Genomic DNA, 18865 nt, shown 5'->3' with positions numbered 1-18865 from the left:
GAGTCACAAAATGACCTGCTTGCATCATTTTAGTGAGATTAGGAGAAGGTTTTAATATGGCTACGGTTGCTGTTACTACAGGGTCATCCAGACTGAACAATAACAGCTGAAAGTTTTATGTTTTATTTTTTTTAATATATATTTTTTAAGATTGTACTTGAAAGTCATCTTCTTTTTAGGAAGAACTTTAATCAGAGAAGTCCAGCTGCTGTGTAGAAAGAAAGGTTCAGGGTGCCCAAGAAAATCAAGCAAGTGCCAGGACTATCTTGTAAAGAGGATTTAACCAAGGGATTGAGTTGCTAGTAATGCCAGCAAGTAGGTGTGTTTTAGTTTGTGTGAAAGACATGAATGATAAACCGGCATGCTTCCTTTAGCTTGTCAGTTTATCATTGATCTTTTCCCAAGATTGACTTGTTGATGACTGGGTTAAAATATTTGATCACACTGAGCTCTTTAGGACATCTAAAAACAGGAATTTCCATGGGGAAATAAGAGATTCCTACCTCAATCTGTCATGCAGAAGCATTCAGAGACCATTGATGTATGAGTTTGCCTCACATTCAAAGGAGAAGGTCAATCATAATTTAGGCATAAAAGTTCCCTGGGGAAAATGTCAAAAATTATCCTCCACAGCAGATTTTATCTAGCAATTTGGCGATAAAGAACGCCAATTTGTTCTAGCGTAATTGAGTGCCATGTGACAAAGCTGATATGCTAAGTCGCTCAGAGATCAAAACATTGAGATTTTGGCTTCAGAAATCTTAATCCCGTCATGAACATATAAAATGTACCACTGAAATGTGACAAAAAAAATTTCTAACAATGCCGAAGCAACAAAGTCTGTGAGAGGCAAAGTTTGTCTCAAAATGTTACTGAAACAAGCGGAAAACGTCACACTTCCATGACTCTAAAATGAATTCTTTTCAAAACTCAGAAAAAAATGGATGCCCACTTTATGTTTCTGCACTAAAAACTACAAGATAACACAGCAATGCTTGTATCATTTTCAGCAGTGTTTCGTTCTGTGGTTTGGCTGTGATTCTCTGCCTCCTGGAATCTTGGTGTCTTGATCAATAAAGATAGGATGGAGTGTGATCTGCGCTTAATTTGCAGTGATCTGGCCATTGCTCCAATCTGTTTTGGTAAGAAAAGGAGTAGTGTGGATTTAAATTTCAACTCTTTAGCTATAGTTATGCATGGTTTCTCCCAGTGCATTGTAAGCCTGGCGGGCCACCGGACTTTACTTCCCGACCTCATCAGATTTACTATTTGTTCATTTTGAAGGGTTTTCCATACATCAGTAACAGTGATGGTAAAGACAGATTAAGCTAGTCTTATAATTAACTCATTGAACTGGATGTGAGGATGTGCGCACCAATTGCTCTATCCCTGCAGCCACCCATTGGACTCACATGCTGTTATTTCCAAATTAGGATACATGTTTGTAACTTTTCACATTTTTTAACACAAAAAATGCGACTGGATTGACTTAGCGCCCCTACCACCAGGCTTAGCAAACCCTTACTTCATATAATTTTTTTTTTTGTTTTGTGTTGTTTTGGTTTTTGGCTTTGGCTTGTGCAATTTAGCACTCCTTGTTTGGAATCTTTGTAGATCAGGAGCTTAATGTGTTACATTTTGAATGTTGGGTGTATGATTTCCACGTCTTATCCTGGTGTATTATAAGGGTGTGTTTCGGTCTCGTATGGACAAATATAATTTTTCATGTTTGAGTTTGGCAGGAAATGCATTAAAAACTTACTCCACTTTAAATGCGTTTGCATTATCCTTTATGTCTGAGTCATGACATATTAAAGGTGTCATTAAGCTTTCGGGGGAACTCCTCTGAGAGGTTCTTTTGAAGTGATTACTCCGCCCTTGAAAACAAACCCAGAGCTCAAGGTGAATGAGTAAATGTTTAGCTGTAAATGCCGGGATAGTCTGGCTTTTTCTGTCTGGACTGTTGCATTGTCCTCACCTGCACCGATTCACACAAACTGAATCCTGTATGCCTCAGCCGTCTGAGCTCTAACATCACATTCTCATGAGATTTTAAAGCAGCAGGTGTTTGCCAACAATAATAGCATTCGGTGTCCCATCAACATGACCACCATGTCCTGAAATACAACTTCCCAGTTTCTGCTTCCTCCTGACAGTTTATCTCTTACACTGAGAGGTCTGACCAAATGGATTTAGTGCTTTTACAGCAGCGACTCTAATCCTTTGTTAGAGTCAGCTTCCCTCAGACAGTGTTGGTGTTCAGTGATACTTCTGCAGCTGTTTTAGAACTGCTGCCTTGTAGGGAGGGTAAAGGAGTGAGGCTGAGGCTTCTTTCACACTGTAGCACTGTATGAAGAGCTTTTTTTTCAATACTACAAGTTACTATCAAGAATGAACCTTGATGTTAGTTTGATGCCTGGTCTTGTTGATTCTTTGAGACTCCAATTCTGTTTCCAGTGTTGCTTCAGACTGTCGTCAGGGAGTTGCCAGACGTATTTCCAGTATGTTGCTTTTATAAAATCAGCATTAAGAAATCCTGCATCATATCACAGGATTGTATTTTGAGATGCAGGCATTGTTTCATTTGTAACTTGGCCCATAGTTTAGCTTAGATAGTTGCGTAGTGCAAAGCAAAAGCAACAGTCATTAACGCAGCTACAGTTTTGAGTCTAGCCTGGAGGTAATGGAAGTATTGGCAGAACTGGTAATTATCCCAGTTATCTCTTCTAAATGTACCTTCACCATGACTGACCAAACTGTTTGTTCTTGACCCGTTATCGACCCTAATAACCTGAAATTAGGTATCACACAACACTCGAGTCTCTTTAAAAATATGTATGCTCCCTGTATATTCTCCTGTAATCCCAAATTAAAACAACATACCTTAATGTGTTTGTTTGAATCACATCATGCATGGCTTACTTATTTTATCTTTTAGTTGTTTTTTTTCCCTAATAAGGATTTGAAAAATGTGGTGTACATTTGTATTCAGACCTCTTAAGTCAGGACTTTGTAAAACTACCTTTTAGTGCAATTACAACTTCAAATTTATTTTCGGAGTGTCCAATCCATGCTTTGTCCACCTAGAAACAAATATTTTTTCCCCCTTCTTCATCGCTGAATACAGATACTCCACCACTATAGCAAGGATTTATGTTAACCATCAGATTTTAAGGCTTCCTACAGAAAGCTCTATGAGACAGATTACCATCATGATGTTGAATCAGAGTGACAGTGGAAAAGCAGGCGAGCGAGTTTAGGATACTTCTGGTTCCACACGACAGCACAAAAATGAGCAAAGTAACTCGTATTAGTAAACAGGAATGACCTAAACGGCCCCGGACTCGTCATCATCATCGTTGGAGATTCATTTGAGTGTGAACAGCTCGTGGTGGCTGATTCAAAGGACAGCAGCCATGTCAAGGAAAAGAGCTTCATTCCCATAAAACCACCTCTCTGGGGATTAGTGAAATAATGTTCCTATTTTTAGAACGGGCTGTGACTATCACATCTAATTTTAGTGATACTCTACCAAATTGTCTGCTTTCAGAGATGTTGATATGCTACTATTAGTGTATGATTTTATCTTTGTATTATAGTGACACCGAAGTTAATTTTTACCTCACATTTGTATGAGAACTGCACGTCTAATTTGGCCAATATTACAGCTAAACTGTAATTTGGTTCTTTGAACACGAAATGGGATGATGAGCTAGACGAATGAAGGTATGAGTTCTAGTTTGTAGCGTGTTTCCATTGACCAGATAAGTGAGTAATTTGACATTTGAAAAATAAATGTTCTCAATGGAATAACGGCAATATTAAGTAAACTCATGTTTTTCAATAAAGCGTTCTGTCGCTAGGATGAGGTGAGATTTTTTTGTTGTTGTTTTTTGAGTTTTTTTGGCCGGATTGAAATTGGTTAATTTCACAAAACTGCAATAGTGACACTTTTTACACAAGTCACAGGATCAGTAAGCGGGTTTTGCCACTGGCGAAAACCACAAAAAAGAAGATGACGGGAAGTGGTTGGAGGATGGTGGCGCAGCAGGATTTTTAATAGCTTATTGAGAGAACAACCTTTTTAACGTGTGATTTTAATTTAATATCTTATCTAATAGAAACACAACAATTGCAAAATTGTGTTTTTTCGACATTAGCAAGATGCAGACAAAATGTTTTACTTATTTGTAATGGAAACGCAGCTATTATTGCCTGGGATGAGATAGTCCACCACTTAAAATAAATAACCCGAGTTTCAATTTCCTTTAGCAGCTGTACAATTGTTAGAAAGAAGTCAGAGTAATCGAAACATTATTCATTTCTAAGGCAAACTTTCATCAAAGCAGTTTTAAAATGTGTGCTTAAAAAAAATCTGCGTATTGAATTTCCATCTCACTAAGTCATACCGACACAAATATGTTGTTTTTGTTTCAGTGAAATGGCATGAGCTCCTGTTATCACATTCTCATTCTCAATATTAATAACTCAATAAAAACCTGAGCTGTTTGGATTGTTTGTAAGTCCAAAAAATACTGACACTCACATAGAATTGTACGTATATAATAATGATGAAATCTTTTCTTGTAGTTATTTTTAGATCATGAAATTAGATCTGCAATGTAACATAATACAAAATTAGGATTTTTTAAAAATTTAATTTAATCTACCTATATGATAATATTATTTGGTTTAAAGCTGAGTTTTTTTTTTTTCATAAGACTGTTGGTTTGTACACCGAAGTGTGGCAGGTAATTAATTTTATCATTTCTAATTGTGTCCAATAAATTTTAATTATGATGTTTTGTTTATTGCCTCGAACTGCCAGTAAAATGTTAGTGACTCAGTCTTGTGCCTGGTGAACACAGAGCACTGATTGGTATCTTTGCTTCTTTTTCCGTTTGCTGTTCTCCTCGTTCCTTCTCGGTTCTTTCACTCCCCAGCTCTATTAATTATTCATCAAATAACCGGCTCACCTTCACTTCCCGCTGATGCCTTGTCCGGTAAACATACAACAGTAGGCTTGAACATGTGTGCAAGCATGCTGCACAAGTGTCCAGAACTCACTTTACCCCGTCAGCCTCTGTGTGTTGCATCACAGCTTTCTGATCTGCTTTATCTCATCTGTCCTTCTGTCAGACCAGCTGTCTCCTTCTTTGTCTGACATGTTTCGCTGCTGGCGCTGCCAGTGCACTCCAGGTAGAGCAATGCACTCATGTACTATCTGCTGAGGATGAAGGTTATTAAACCACAGGGACGTTTAGGACTTGCAGATTAGCGAGGCTTACGCCTCTCCGTTTTAGCCTCTGCCTGCCTCTCATCATTTGGAGTATGTCCATGTTTGTTATAGCTGAAAAGTTTTCTGGAAATCCATCATATACTTAATGCTGTAAAACCTGCTTCAGAGTGAATTGTACACATTCACTCAGCTATTATTAATATAAAACAGCTATTTGCTAATTTAATAGTTTTTCACACACTTTGAATGTTCCAAAGCTTTAGAAACACAACAGTCCTCATCTCAGAGAAAAGTACAGAAGAGGATTAGGACCACTGGGGGGAAAAAAATAATTGACATTAATCTCAGACATTTCTAGGAAAAAATTAAAAATTTCTAAGTCTGAGAAGTCTGTATTTTGCAAGAAAAAATGACTAAGAACATTTTTGATTAATCTCAGTTTTATAGAAAAATAAGAATAAATTTCTGTTTCAAAAGTGGAAGAAAAATGTGAAAATGTTGTTTTTTTTCTAGAAAATTTCTGAGATTAATCTCGACATTTCTGAGTTTTTAGCTGAACATTACTCTTTTTTCTATTTACAGTGGCCCTGGTACATCTTCATAGAAAGGCAAGCTAGATGGCTTTTGATCTCAGAAAATTAACGCCCAAATTTCCAAGTTGTTTTCTAGAAAATATCTGAGATTAATCGCAAAACGTTTGTGGGTGGAAACTTTTTTTTTTTGTATGGGCCAAATATGCTGTCATACCGTCTTGTCTTGATGTCCAAATTACAGAGTAGCGTTTATTTTTTCAATTACTCTATGATCAAAGTAACTGATCAGTAAAAACTGAACTGTCTGTTAACCTTGTTTTGGTGAAAGTATTCAGTGGCACAGAAAGTATTCACACCCCTTCACTTCTTTTTATGTTTCGTTACATTAAAAAAATTATTCTAAAAACTGATTTAAGACTAGTTTTAATTATAAAGAAATACTAAATTGACAACCAATACATGTTTTCTGACCTTTTACTTCAACATCCTTTTCTATGAGACTCAAATTTGAGGCTTAGTGAATCTGATCTCTACTAATCAGCCTTCAGATGCTTCTGTAACTTGATACAAGTCAACTTGTGGAAAATTCTGCTGATTCGACATGATTTGAAATGGAAGCAGCATTTGCCTCTGTTTGAGTAAATCGCATCAAGCTTGCCCGAAAGCACAAAAAAGCAAAAGCAAACTGATATCCCCTGGCTGACGCCATCCCTTCTGTGAAGCATGGTGTTGGCAGCACCATGGCATGAAAACTCTTTTCTTTAGCAGGAACTGTGACTTGTCAACACAGCGAGTAACATGACAGCAGCAAACTGTGCTGTAAAACGGCAACTCTGTCACACAGCAGAGAAAACAAAGCAGTGGCGTCTGGAGCAGACTGTTAATGTCCTTGACTGGCAGAGAAGAGTCTGCTCCTAAATCTTGTTCAACATCTTGGAAAATGCCCAAACCAGTCGTGCTAAGCTTGCAGAGAGTTAACCCAGAACACCTGAGGCTGTGATTACTACAGATCTTCCTGTCCGTCATTCTCACTTTCTGAATAATTTTTCAATATTGGGACCAGTACTTTGGCAAGATTGGTGCATCTCTAATTACTGCAAAAATTAAGCCCTAGGTGTACCCTGGGTGGGTACTATGTGTTTCTATTTAAAGAAAATCCATTGACTCTGTACCGTAATAATGTGCGGGTCAACTGAAGGTGTGTATGTGTTGCAGAGAGAGAGAGAAGAGAGGGAGAGATGCTGGAATGTGTCAGCAGAGACTGATAGCAACTGTTACTCCCCTTCTTGGTTAATGGGTCCGGGAGAGACAAAGAGCTGCTGTGTGTGCATGGGAACCAGAGGAGAGGGATGGGGCTGGGACAAAGAAGGGGAAGAGGTGTTAGAAACTGACCACGACGCAGAATGTCCAACCGGTGCGTCCAGTGACTATTGTGATGTGGCAGAGTTATTTTTAGAATGAAGCTTTTGTTTCCAATTTGAAACGGTTAGAATCGAAGATGCTTCCTTTTAGATATTCCTGTAAATTGAGATTTAATGATTAGTTCAGACATTACAAAGACTGACACCGACAGTCTGGAGATGATGTTAGTGCCACTGATCAATGCTGGCCTCTGAACATAGACAGGAAATACACACACAAAACATACCGTTTGAAAAGCAACACTGGAAACTAACAAGGAGACTTGCATTTCTTAAAACAGTTTCATATTTTATTTAACAGCACTAAAACTAACATTATTTAGTGATCATATTGCTCCATCTAGTGGTGAAATGGTGTCACTACACCTATCCAATGTGAAAGAGGAGTGAGCAACATGATATGTTGCTCCAGTGGTGTTCGTAAATCAAATTCAGAAAGTAGATCATTAGTATCTTGTCATAATTAAAAGTTAAATTCAGTCATAAACGGTTTCCTCCAGTGCGGTTTGATCAGAAACATTGTGCCAGGAATAAGTTTAAGGGGAGGGAAATTAAGGCTCTACAGTGCATTCTCACTGGTCAACTCTGTGAAAATGGTTAATCCCTTTCTGTTTGGATGTGAGCAGTTAGTGAAGTGAAAAGGGTGGAGTACCATGAGCCTTTAGAGAAGCGGAAAATGCAACAGAAACAAAACAAAAAAAACTCGAGTTTCAGGTCTGTTCAGGTGAGCGGAGACTCCCAGCCAGGCAGGAAGGGAGGGAAGGAGGGAGGATTCGTTTTGTGGGTCTGTGTTTTAGCGCCTGTTCTTGTTGGTGAAGTTGTCTCTTCAGGAAAAAAGTGATCCAGTGAGTGAGATTCTACTTAGTGGTGATCCGTGTTGTCAAGATAAGAGGTTCTGTGTTCTACTTCACATCTTTGTGCTTTGACAGGTGAGCGCCTTAAGTTTCACGTTTGTTTGTGCTCGCAGCAACAAGTGTTTTTGGTTTTCATTTGTGTCTTTTTGAGTCTTCTGGTTGTCCATTTCTGGATGAAGTCCAGAAACGGGCGCGTATATATATTTTTGTTCCCAGGGAGGGAAACAAATGTCACCAGACGTGTTTGTTTTGGTTTTGAGAGTGCTTTGAATCGTACTCTTCCTTGAATGAACCCTGAGCTCCTGAAATACACCTGTTTGTTTAGCTGTAAAATAAATTAACAACTTACCACTGAGGCTCTTCCACCAATTTGCTGGGTTGTAGAGGTGACTGAAAGAAAAAGAAGAAAAACAGGTCTACCTTAAATACAATGTCTTTCAGAATTGAGCTCTTTCACATTTTATGTTCAACCTCAAACTAAAATGCATTTCCTATGGGTTACATATAAGAGACCAGGGGTTTCCAACTGCAGTCCTGCAGGTTTACATGCAGTACTGCTCCACACAACCTTCATTACTTGTCTGGCGTGCCATTAAGTTTGCAGTCATTGGATTCAGCAAAGCAAAGAATAAATGCAAAGTGGAAGGAAAATGAGAAATTATTTTCTATTTATTTTATTCTATTTATTTAGTACACCTCTGAAATTTGGAGGGCATAGTCAGCCCTCATGAGGCAATGCTTTGAACAGCTATTCACTGCACTAACAGACTGCAGGTCTCGTCTCCAGAGATGAAGAACTTTGTCCCTGTGTTCATCTGCAAACTGCAATCTGACTTTTCATGTTTCTTTTGAAGTAAAGGCTTCTTCCTTGCTGAGTGACCTTTCAGCCCATGTCTGCACACAGCACCGTTCACAGCGGATAACGACTGTCTGACCAGATTCAGCAGCGTCTACATCAGGTCTTTTGCTTTTGTTCTGGGGTCTATCTGCACATTTTGGACGCAGAACTAATTTCCTCCTTGAGCGTTATGATGGTTGGACAATCCCATCATGTCCATACTCGCATGTAATTATTGGAACAAATGAATGTGACGGGGCTGCACAGTGGCACAGTTTGGTAGCCTTACATCAAGAAGGTCCTGGGTTCGATTCTTGGCCCGGGGTCTTTTCTGCATGGAGTTTGCATGTTCTGCCTGTGCATGGTGGGTTCTCTCCGGGTACTCCGGCTTTCTCCCACAGTCCAAAAACATGGCTGTCAGGTTAATTAGTCTCTCCAATTTCTCCCTTGGTGTGAGTGTGTGTGTGTGTGTGCGTGCATGGTTGTTTGTTCTGTCTGTCTCTGTGTTGCCCTGCGACAGACTGGCGACCTGTGCAGGGTGAACCCCACCTCTTGCCCGGAATGCTAGCACTCCTCCCGACCCAACTAGGGACAAGGGTGTTAGACAATGGATGGATGAATGCGACGCCTTCAAGCATCAGTAGATTGTTCCCAAGGAGGAACCAGACTGGTGCAGCTGCATGATTCTCTTCCTGATATCATGGCTGATTTCTTCTGACCTTGCCACCGTATCAAACAAGAAAGGCATGGCTTTAAAATGCATCAACAGGTGTGACTCCAGTTAACTCAAACTATCAGAGGTTTGTGGAAGGAAGCTCAAAATGTTTGACCCAAGTTTTACATTTCAAAAGACAGTTTTCTCAAATTTATGTAAACTTATGAATTCAAGGGAAGTTACAGAATACGGTTCTAAAAAATGCTCGTTGCCAAGTTTTCTGGCTTTTAGGAAATGGAAACAATATTGTTAATTCTAAAGAAGCTAAAACAAGCAAAGTTTTTGGTCTTATTTCACCTCAAACAGTAAAATAAAAAAGTTTTTATTATTCAGTGTATTCAGTGTTTGTGTACATAAATTGTATGTATGTGTATGTATAGGAAAATATCACCAAGCTCTTGCTATATGATGCATAAGACTGTATATGCGGCGTTTTGAAGAAATTGTGGTCGGTGATTTTACACAGGACCTCTCAGCACGTTTGAATGACAAAACGTTTTATGAACTGTTCAATGCTGTGAGAGCTCTATTGTCTTGGAACCCCCTCCCCCATCTTTCTACTACTTCTCCTCTACAATGTTTCTGCCAGTTAGTAACATCCAGCAATTGATCATGTGACTTAGGTTGTGAAAAAGGTGTTTCCATTGCAGATTTGGGAAATGCATCTATTTCGATACGGCTACAGAAACTGCCACATCCTAGTGCAAAGACTTTTTATCGAAAACATGAATTGTGGGGAAATGGGCACGTTTTCATTAAGTAAATTTATTTTTGTCATTTCAATTTGCACAATACAATGGTTAATGGAAACGCAGCTACTGTGAACATACAGGAGTTTGGGGTGGAATATTTGCCATTAGCAAAGTTTTAGCTGATATCAAGAGACGCCAACTCCCGTTTGTCTGTCAACCTGTTTTACAATGCCAACATTTTGAATTTAAACTTCTCTTTGTCAGATACTTCACATTTACTCAACATGAGTAAATGTTGCTCCTCTATGTGGCTATAATCTGGATTTATTGGAGCTCCCAGGAGGAATCACTACAGCACAGACCACAGTGTCGTATTTGTTAGCTAGCAGCTATTAAAGACAAGACACTCCAGAAATCACAGTCCTTCACCTACACCTCCTTGGTAAAGGAGGAAATCATTATTTGACTAAGTGTTTTTCCACAGAACTGAAAAGAGAAAGAACAGTGCTGGCATACATTTTACTTTCTTTTTTTTTTTTTTTTACAAACCTGTTTCCTTCTCCAAATGCCATGTGGATGAGTATTGCCTGAGTAGCTAATTATACGCAGCTTTCCAGAGCAGATTGAAATGTAGTCCGAGTGCGAGCCTGTCTGTAAACAAATGTTGTCTTCACCACAACTGGGTCCTCTGCAATCATCGTCTGTTGGTGTCATGGCTGGTCGGGTGATTGTGGCTGCAACTCTATCTGGTTCTGTCCAACTGACTTTGCATTCTGCGGTCGCTACAAGAGACGATAACATAGAGCAGCTGAAATGAAACCTGATTTTACATCCAGTCTGTCTTCACTGCTGCCTCCATAACAAGCAGAGCTGAAGCTCAACACAGCAAATTTATGTCAAATTAACTTTATTAATCCACATTGTAGATCATGTTTCATCTATCAGCTGTTCTGCTGTATCGGTCTCCAACTTTCTTTCCGACAAACGTGAGATCTGCTTGTGTGTTTGCTGCAGGGTTGCATGCTTTATTTTGCCTGCTAACATGTAGCTGTTTACTGCACACCGTTAATCTAATGACTTGGCAAATATTTAGCTCTTCCTGTAGTAGTTTTTTTATAAGTTTCTGGAGTACTCTCAGGTTTACTTGAAGAGCCCACATTTTTGTTGAACTTCAGCAGTTTGTCCAACACCTGGGTCAAATCCTGACTTAAAGGGACCCATTCTTGTCATGATGGTACATGGAGTGGACCACAGTTTATCGGCTGTTTGTCATTCTGCTTTTAGAGAACTGACCACGGCTTCTTCACAGGGTTTCTGGCCACAGAGGGAAATTTTCACTGCTATGGTCTTTGACTTCCAAAATCATTTGATCCTTACGTTTGACCCTACCTTCCTGGACAATAACCTAATATCAGTATATATCGCAATAGACACATAATATCAACAGAAATTGACATTGACATAATTTTGATCATTTCACAGACCTCTACACAAACTACACGGGGGCAGAGGAAACAAACAAACTAGGCAGAGGAAAGGCTTTAGCTGCTCAATCTCTGATGGCGAGATAAGCATGGCTGGTGGCAACAACTAACTCTCTCACTCTTTGGTTACCTAGCAACAACTTGTTGAGTAACCTGCGCAGCAGCAGTTCCAGGTTTAACCAGCATGTCTAACTGCTTAAAAATAACTAAACGGCATGGAGTGAACACTGTTGATAAAACAGGAAAGGTCACACCACCAGTTTGTCAGTATTTCAAATATTTAAAACAAAAACAAATCAATAATCATCGATACTGAGCAATAGAAAACGCTTATATTGTGATACATTTTTCAGCTGCTTCCTAGTATCAATGCTCCCACAAAGCAGCTGCAATGTGTGATTTACATCAAAAGACTTTCCATACAAAGTAGCCTGTGAATCACTGCACTTGTCATCATACATAGAGTTATTTTAATAAAATGTTTGGTAGCAGGCATTACTTCGTTTTTTTGCCAGATGATTTTTGCTTTTAGACTTAAAACCTAGTTTCTATATTTTGCTTTTTTCCTTATATTTTAACATGATGTTTTACTAGATCGCAGCTTATGAAACATTGAAAACATTCACGGTTGGTTTGTTTCAAAATGCTAAAAAATAGAAGAGAAAAGACAACCTGCAACTCTTGCAGAAGGTGCAGTTGGAGGAGGAGGAGCTGCAGTAAACAGTCAAAGGGCATTAGGATGCATCACTTCTGACATGACGCAGCATATACACACTGCTAACCTTTTCTGGACAAAATATTTTTCAGATGTCTCAAACAATCAGAAGAAATATTTCTCAGAGAAATGAACTTTGCAGCAGCCTTTTGCCGTCTATTCTCTTTCTTCTTGCAGAATTTCAGTCTGTTGGTTTTTCTTGGACAAAAGTTGCCTCATTTTTTTCCCTTTTGTCACGACACTGGTGTGTCGATGCGCTCACACCCATCTGCTGACCAAGCCCTGGGCCTGTAGAACGCCCTCCTGACACCTGCTGGCCAGTTTTGGGCAACACAAACACTTGGTGGTACAGAAAAGTTCACTTTTAGTTGCGATGGTGTTAGCGATGTTCTTTGCATCACTGCACACATTTCTTTGAAAGTAAGATTACGAATCCTGGAAGAAACTGATTTTTAAATCTCCTGACATTTTAAGTTAATAGTTGGATTAATAGTGATTACAGCTAAACTCAGTCACCTCTTTAGCATTGCTTTTGATATTACCTATACTGAAATTTATTGATTCTGTGAGAGGACGGGCAATATGGTAACTATAGATTTTTATTGCAGGTTAAGCGTTTCATGGGCAAAAATCATTCATTGCAACAATTCATTATATGTTTGGTCCATAATGTTGTCATCTAACATTCCTAAAGTTTTTTTAGCAAACATTTTAGCTTCAGGTTCTCATTTGTCATGCTTGACTTGAGTACTCCTGGTTGATTTAGCCGTGCGCCAAGAACTGAAAGACAATAAAAGGATGCCAAGAGTTGAATGTATTAGTCGTAAATTTTAATTTTGGATGTTAAAAAAATATTGGTAACTACAACATCTTTTGTTGGCCCTCTACTTTCAAATGTGCAGCACATTCAGAATTGAAAATTACTCACAGTATGGTTTATTTGGTTCCTGTGGTTTTATCAGTAAAAAAAAGACTTACTTCTCTTGGATACAGTAAGTTACATTGTCAAGATATTTTTTGAAGAATGGCCTCAATTTATGCATAGAAAACTTTAAACAGCTGTTGGCCAACTTCCTGCTGAGCAAAGAAAGGAGAAGAAGTCCAACATATGCTTCTGCACAAATAACTCCACTTAAATTATAATCGCAGAGGAGATTTCTTTTATTGGTCACATACTTGTGAAGTCACTATTAGGCCTGTCGCAATAAGCAATGACTCAATAACTATGATAAATTGAAATGAGCTTTTTGCATGATTGATTGTTTTTCTCTTTCTACCAAAGTCTGGATGACAAAAGGCTTCAGTCTGGTGCTTTGGTCTCAGTTAGCCTCTTTTTCTGTTGTTTCAGTTACCTTGTTTTAGATATTTAAAATGACTTTGAGTTCTAGTGTTAATCCATCCATCCATTTTCTTACACCCTTGTCCCTAGTGGGGTCTGGAGGTGCTGGTGTCTATCTCCAGCTAACGTTCCGGGCGAGAGGCGGGGTTTACCCAGGACAGGTCGCCAGTCTGTCGCAGGGATCTAGTGTTGATGTTCAATAGAAATGAGAGTTTATTGATCATTGAGAGGGTGAGCTCGCATTAATATACGTTTATCGTCATTGTATTATTTGAAAGTGGTCTTAAAACAACAATTTTATTGTTAATGGCAAAAGCTTCTGGGACAATTTGTTGTCCAGCAAATATTAATAATATGACAGGCCAAGTCACTATCAGATGTACAGTTAAAAAAAAAGGAGTCTCTTTATTTAACAGGAAACGCAGATCAACTATACTTTAAAATTATACTCTTAAAATTCAGGAAATGTTGAAAGTGACAACTAGCCAACTGTATTTTCTGTCATATGGGTTTGGAACACTTGGTTTAAAATAATGAGGCTGAATCTGATCAGCAGACTCTGAAGCTGGCAGACAGTTCGGCAGCACATCTGCTTGAGCTGTAACTGGAGCAGGTGAGACGGTTCTAGGTCTGGATGGGTTTCCAGTCATGTGAAAAAGATTATCTCGGCTGTTAACGGTGGGCAAATAAAATCCATCACTCTTAGTTGACCTTCCTGTCAGCTACTTCAGGTTTAAATAGCAACATTGACCTCTCCTGTTCTGTAGTTGCTCTTCTTGTCCAGGCGTAGATGGCCGGACCATGAATGTGGATCTGTTCCACCCAGTGGCAGGGATTGAAGGCGCACACTTTTTTTTTTTTTTTTTTCCCCTGATGAGGCTTTAATTGTCTTTTGGCTGTTTGCTTTGAACACTCATCATTCCTCTGACCTGTCCACGGAAAGAAACAAGAACAGACTGAATAATAAAACTGATGATAAGTTTTGGAGCAGAGCTTTGAATTGATTGGCTCTTTCAGAAAGGTCTTGCAGGTCATTGACCTGTCAGAGCTTCACCTCCTGGCCCTGTTGATGTCAGAGGAACTTTAACAACATCCAGCTGAGAGCCGAACACCTCCACCCATGTTGCTCCTCGGTTGGATGGGCAGGCTTGTTTTGGAAAAGTGAGGAAGAAAAACAGTTTCCTACACCTCTGTGTTCCCCATGTCCCATCTATCCGTCCACCACCTGGAGCTATTTTCTCTTTAAATACTGATCAGACCTTGTGTTTCACACATCAAGGTTAAGCAGGAACAGATGGGGTGTCTCCAAAAGATGTTTTGTCTCAGTTAGGACCAGAGAGCTCCAAAGTCTACAGTTAAAAGGCAAAATTAACCACTAGATGGCAGCAGATTCATTTGTTTCTTAGACTTTCATTTCAAGAAGGTGGAATATCCTTTTACAATTATACCTACCATTCCATTATACCACATGGCAGAGTGACTTTACTTCCCCAGTGACCATCTGATCCGGTGTGATCTGAGCAGACACCGTTGGAGCGTGATGAGGGTGGAGAATCTTTCTCTAAGTCCGTCCATCATGAGCCTGTTGGGTCTTGTTAAAAGTCCCAGGTGTTCCTGAACCGGCACCGTTCCTCCTGACCTTCAGAAAGCTCCACCAGAAATGACAAATCCTTCCTCAGACTGAAGATCATGTGGTCAAACTAAAAGTGACCGACTGATATTAGAGGGCTGTTAAACTGCTCCACTCTTCATGTCCTCTGTCCTTTGTCTTTCTCCAAGTCTGTCCTTCCAATCACCAAGTTTACAACAGAACCATGCAGAGTCTCTCTGGGGAACACTGAACTGATTTAACATGGGTCAGTTCTCTTGGCAGCAGCTCAGTGGCCGTAAGGTTTGGTCCTCTGTTCAGGATGTTGTAGTCGTGGCTTGAGCCACAACTGCCCTTCTCTCCTCTTAACCTGTTTTATCGCTGATTACAAAGTCCTGAACTGCAGTGAACTCTGGTTTTATCAGGTTTTCCATTTTCACTTCAGGCTCAGGCAAAGCTGTTTAAAACGGCCAAGAAATCTGGACCTCAAACTGGCATGCAATTGAAGCTGGGACTGGAACTCTGATCTAGCATTGGAAAACCGTTTGTCAACTATGTCCTGTTTGATGATCCCACCATACTTTGCACATCTCAGTCCAGGACAACCTACCGACTTGATCACTTGCTCACTTCCTGACTGCTTTTTCTGAAAGGTTCCATCAGGGGCCCATTAGGTCCTGGTTGATTTCACACCTCGATATTTCTTATGCACATTATATTATTTTTCTCATCTTGAAGATCCCAATTTTTCCTCCAGCTGTCACAATAAGTGGCTGAGCAGGAACTTCTCTACAGTTTTGGAGTTCTTATGGTTGACAGAGGTTACAGACCAACAGACAGTCATTAATTGATCCAATGGACGTTAAATGGTGCAGTTGTTTGGGTTGTATCTTTTTATATGTTGCGTGGTTTGGGGTCAGCTGAAATGTGACTTCAGCTCCAGCCGTGGATTGGGTTCCCTTTGAACTTGTTCTTTGAATGTGGCGAACTTCTTAAAGCACCCCAAGGCCTTGCAGCTCAGCCGGGCCGTTGACGTAGGAGTCAACATATAACGGACCATTAAGCTGCATGCTGCAAAGAGCTCAATGTCCATTTTTCCATTCCCTGTTACCACATAGTGTTTTTTTACTGGTTGCGTGACTGTAGATGGGCAGGATTAAATACGGATGAAATTAAGGCCGACCAGATCTGTTTCTAGTATTTTGCGGCATTTTTAGAAGTTCCAGTTAATCAAACTACGAAGCCACGCATCTATTATAAACAATTTGTCAATGTGGCCACAATTATCTGGCTGCAGGAAGGATCTCAATCAGTCACAGACTTTCCTTCTCCTCAGTGGATAAGGTTCTCCTTGTTTCTGCTGGACTCTGAATCAAGTGTGTGTAGCTGAATGCGTGTTTGGGTTCAGGCGAGGTGTGGTTGACTCATGTTCACAGCAGGATGTTCTGCAGCTTTGGGGAAAACCTGTTGGACCGTAAACATCCAGGAACAACTTTGAACTTAATGTGCACACGCTCAGTCAATCTTTGGCTCACCTATAAAAGCATATGAATTTGCAACATATGTTTTTTTTTTGGTCTGTGGTTGCATACTGTTGTATTGCCCCCTAACGTGTGTGCGGAGGATGTTCTGTTTGACAAGCAGGCTCTTGTTTCCTCGCAGGGCTCCATGGCATAAAGGCCGTCTTCAGGTCCAGCTGCTCTCTGGGGTTTCTCACCACTCTGACACGCTGCTGCCATTTTCCACAGCCTGAGGGAAACCAGGAAGCTGTCGGCAGGAGACATGCCTGCCCTGGCCACCGGAGCCGGCCACGAGCCAGGTACGGGACGCTCAGCAAGGAACTCATTCAGTAACACAGTTTTCTGCACAACCACACCCCAGTGCAGATTGCCCTGCCAATGTATTTTTAGAAAATACATTGGCAGGGCAGAATTTTTTTATTTTTATTTTTTTAGTTTTACTGGAATGGTTGACTATGTTTGACAAATGTTTTTATAGAGTTGTATCCAGAAAAATGAGAAACACATTACTGGAAAATTACAGTTTAACAACAAAATTATGTGACAGACACACTTTTTTAATTATTTTTTCTTTCTCTATGTGTGTGTTTGTACTTTTTTATGTTATGAACTTAGAATGTTTCCTGGTATATTAACCATTGTGGCTTGGGTACAAAGGCTTGTCATAAAGTGTATAAATGTGTATAAAAGATTCTTGCTGTAACTGCGAAATAATTTCCCTGCTGGGATGAATAAAGTAATTCTTCTTCTTCTTCAAAGTGGTTGACCTGCATTGTTAAGGTTAAGGTTAGTAGTTAAGGTTGGAGCAACGGTACAAAATAAGTTGATCTTAATTGAGTGGGTGGACAATAAATCAATAACAACTTTCATTGCGACAGACGTAATAAATATAAGTAGATGATACAGGTGATAAAATATTCAATAATTTCACTGAACTCCGATCCGAAACCGCTCAGCATTCTGGGGGATGTAGGCAGAGGAAAAGCTTTAGTCTCTTAACTTCTCATCGCTAGCTAAGCTAGGCTGGTGGCATCCACTAACTCACTCACTCTTTAGTTACCTAGAAACAACCTGTTGAGTAATTTGCCACCATAAGGTTTTCCCACCATGCCTCATACCTGCTTAAAAATAAACAATGGGGTGAAGTGAAAACTGTAGATCAAACAGGAAAGGTCCCACTACCAGTCTGTCAGTATTTCAGATATTTAAAGCAAAAAACTAACAAATAATTATTGATATCAGCTGAAATGAAACCCTTGTCGTCCAGCCCTAGTGGTTAGGATGGTAGACTCAGGCATGAGTAGAGTCACTAAAATAAGCTGAAGTCAAATAAAAAGCTAGAATGAGGAATTTACCAGAGAGCACCGACTCGTTCCTTAGAAACCGTGTCCTCCTGTTGCTTAAAATTACACACCCAAACACTTACATTACCATTTGAGTAACCCAATTTTTCCTAAACCCATAAGCAACTCTAATCTTAATTTTTACCAGTAAACAACAAACACTACACATTAAAACTTAATTCTCACCAACGCCCTAACCCTAAAACCTGATTTCTGACCAGGCATAGGTTCACAAAAAGCCCGTTGGTCTTGATAGAGATGATTATACTATGAAACAGTCCTAAAGAGGTAACTTAAACAAACACACTCTCTGTAACAGTTGAAGAACAACAGGATATATAGGGTCTGTTCTGATGAATCCAATGTGTGTAGTACTGCATTTTCTGAATAGACTGACAAAAGCCCCATCATTGTGGAAATCTCTCCGGGCAAATTAGAATGCCAGACCATCACTTTTGATTACGGTCATTGTGGGCAATTACCGGCAGGGACTCAGGTTTCCAAATAAAACCCATAAAGACTCCTCCAGCCCATCTCCTCTTCTTTCTCCTTGATGGTCCCGTGAAGCTGTGTTTGCAGAGGAA

At 39.7% G+C, this 18865-nt stretch overlaps 1 protein-coding gene across 5 annotated transcripts in view; it reads left to right on the top strand.

Moving 5' to 3' along the window:
• The window catches only part of mpp7a (MAGUK p55 scaffold protein 7a), an 82524-nt gene that overhangs the window by 14424 nt on the left and 49235 nt on the right, over window positions 1–18865 (top strand). For 4 of the 5 annotated variants that reach the window (XM_028005184.1, XM_028005182.1, XM_028005186.1 and 1 more), the window contains exon 2: window positions 17081–17237. In XM_028005184.1, the coding sequence (XP_027860985.1) occupies window positions 17201–17237 (37 nt within the window). In that variant the 5' untranslated portion in view covers window positions 17081–17200. Of the gene's footprint in view, window positions 1–7949; window positions 8123–17080; window positions 17238–18865 lie in introns of those variants that run through there. The other variant, XM_028005183.1, reaches the window with a different exon arrangement.

The sequence above is a fragment of the Xiphophorus couchianus genome, chromosome 21 (genome assembly GCF_001444195.1).
Source record: "Xiphophorus couchianus chromosome 21, X_couchianus-1.0, whole genome shotgun sequence".
NCBI lineage: Eukaryota > Metazoa > Chordata > Actinopteri > Cyprinodontiformes > Poeciliidae > Xiphophorus > Xiphophorus couchianus.
This window is presented reverse-complemented; position numbering and strand designations above follow the sequence as displayed.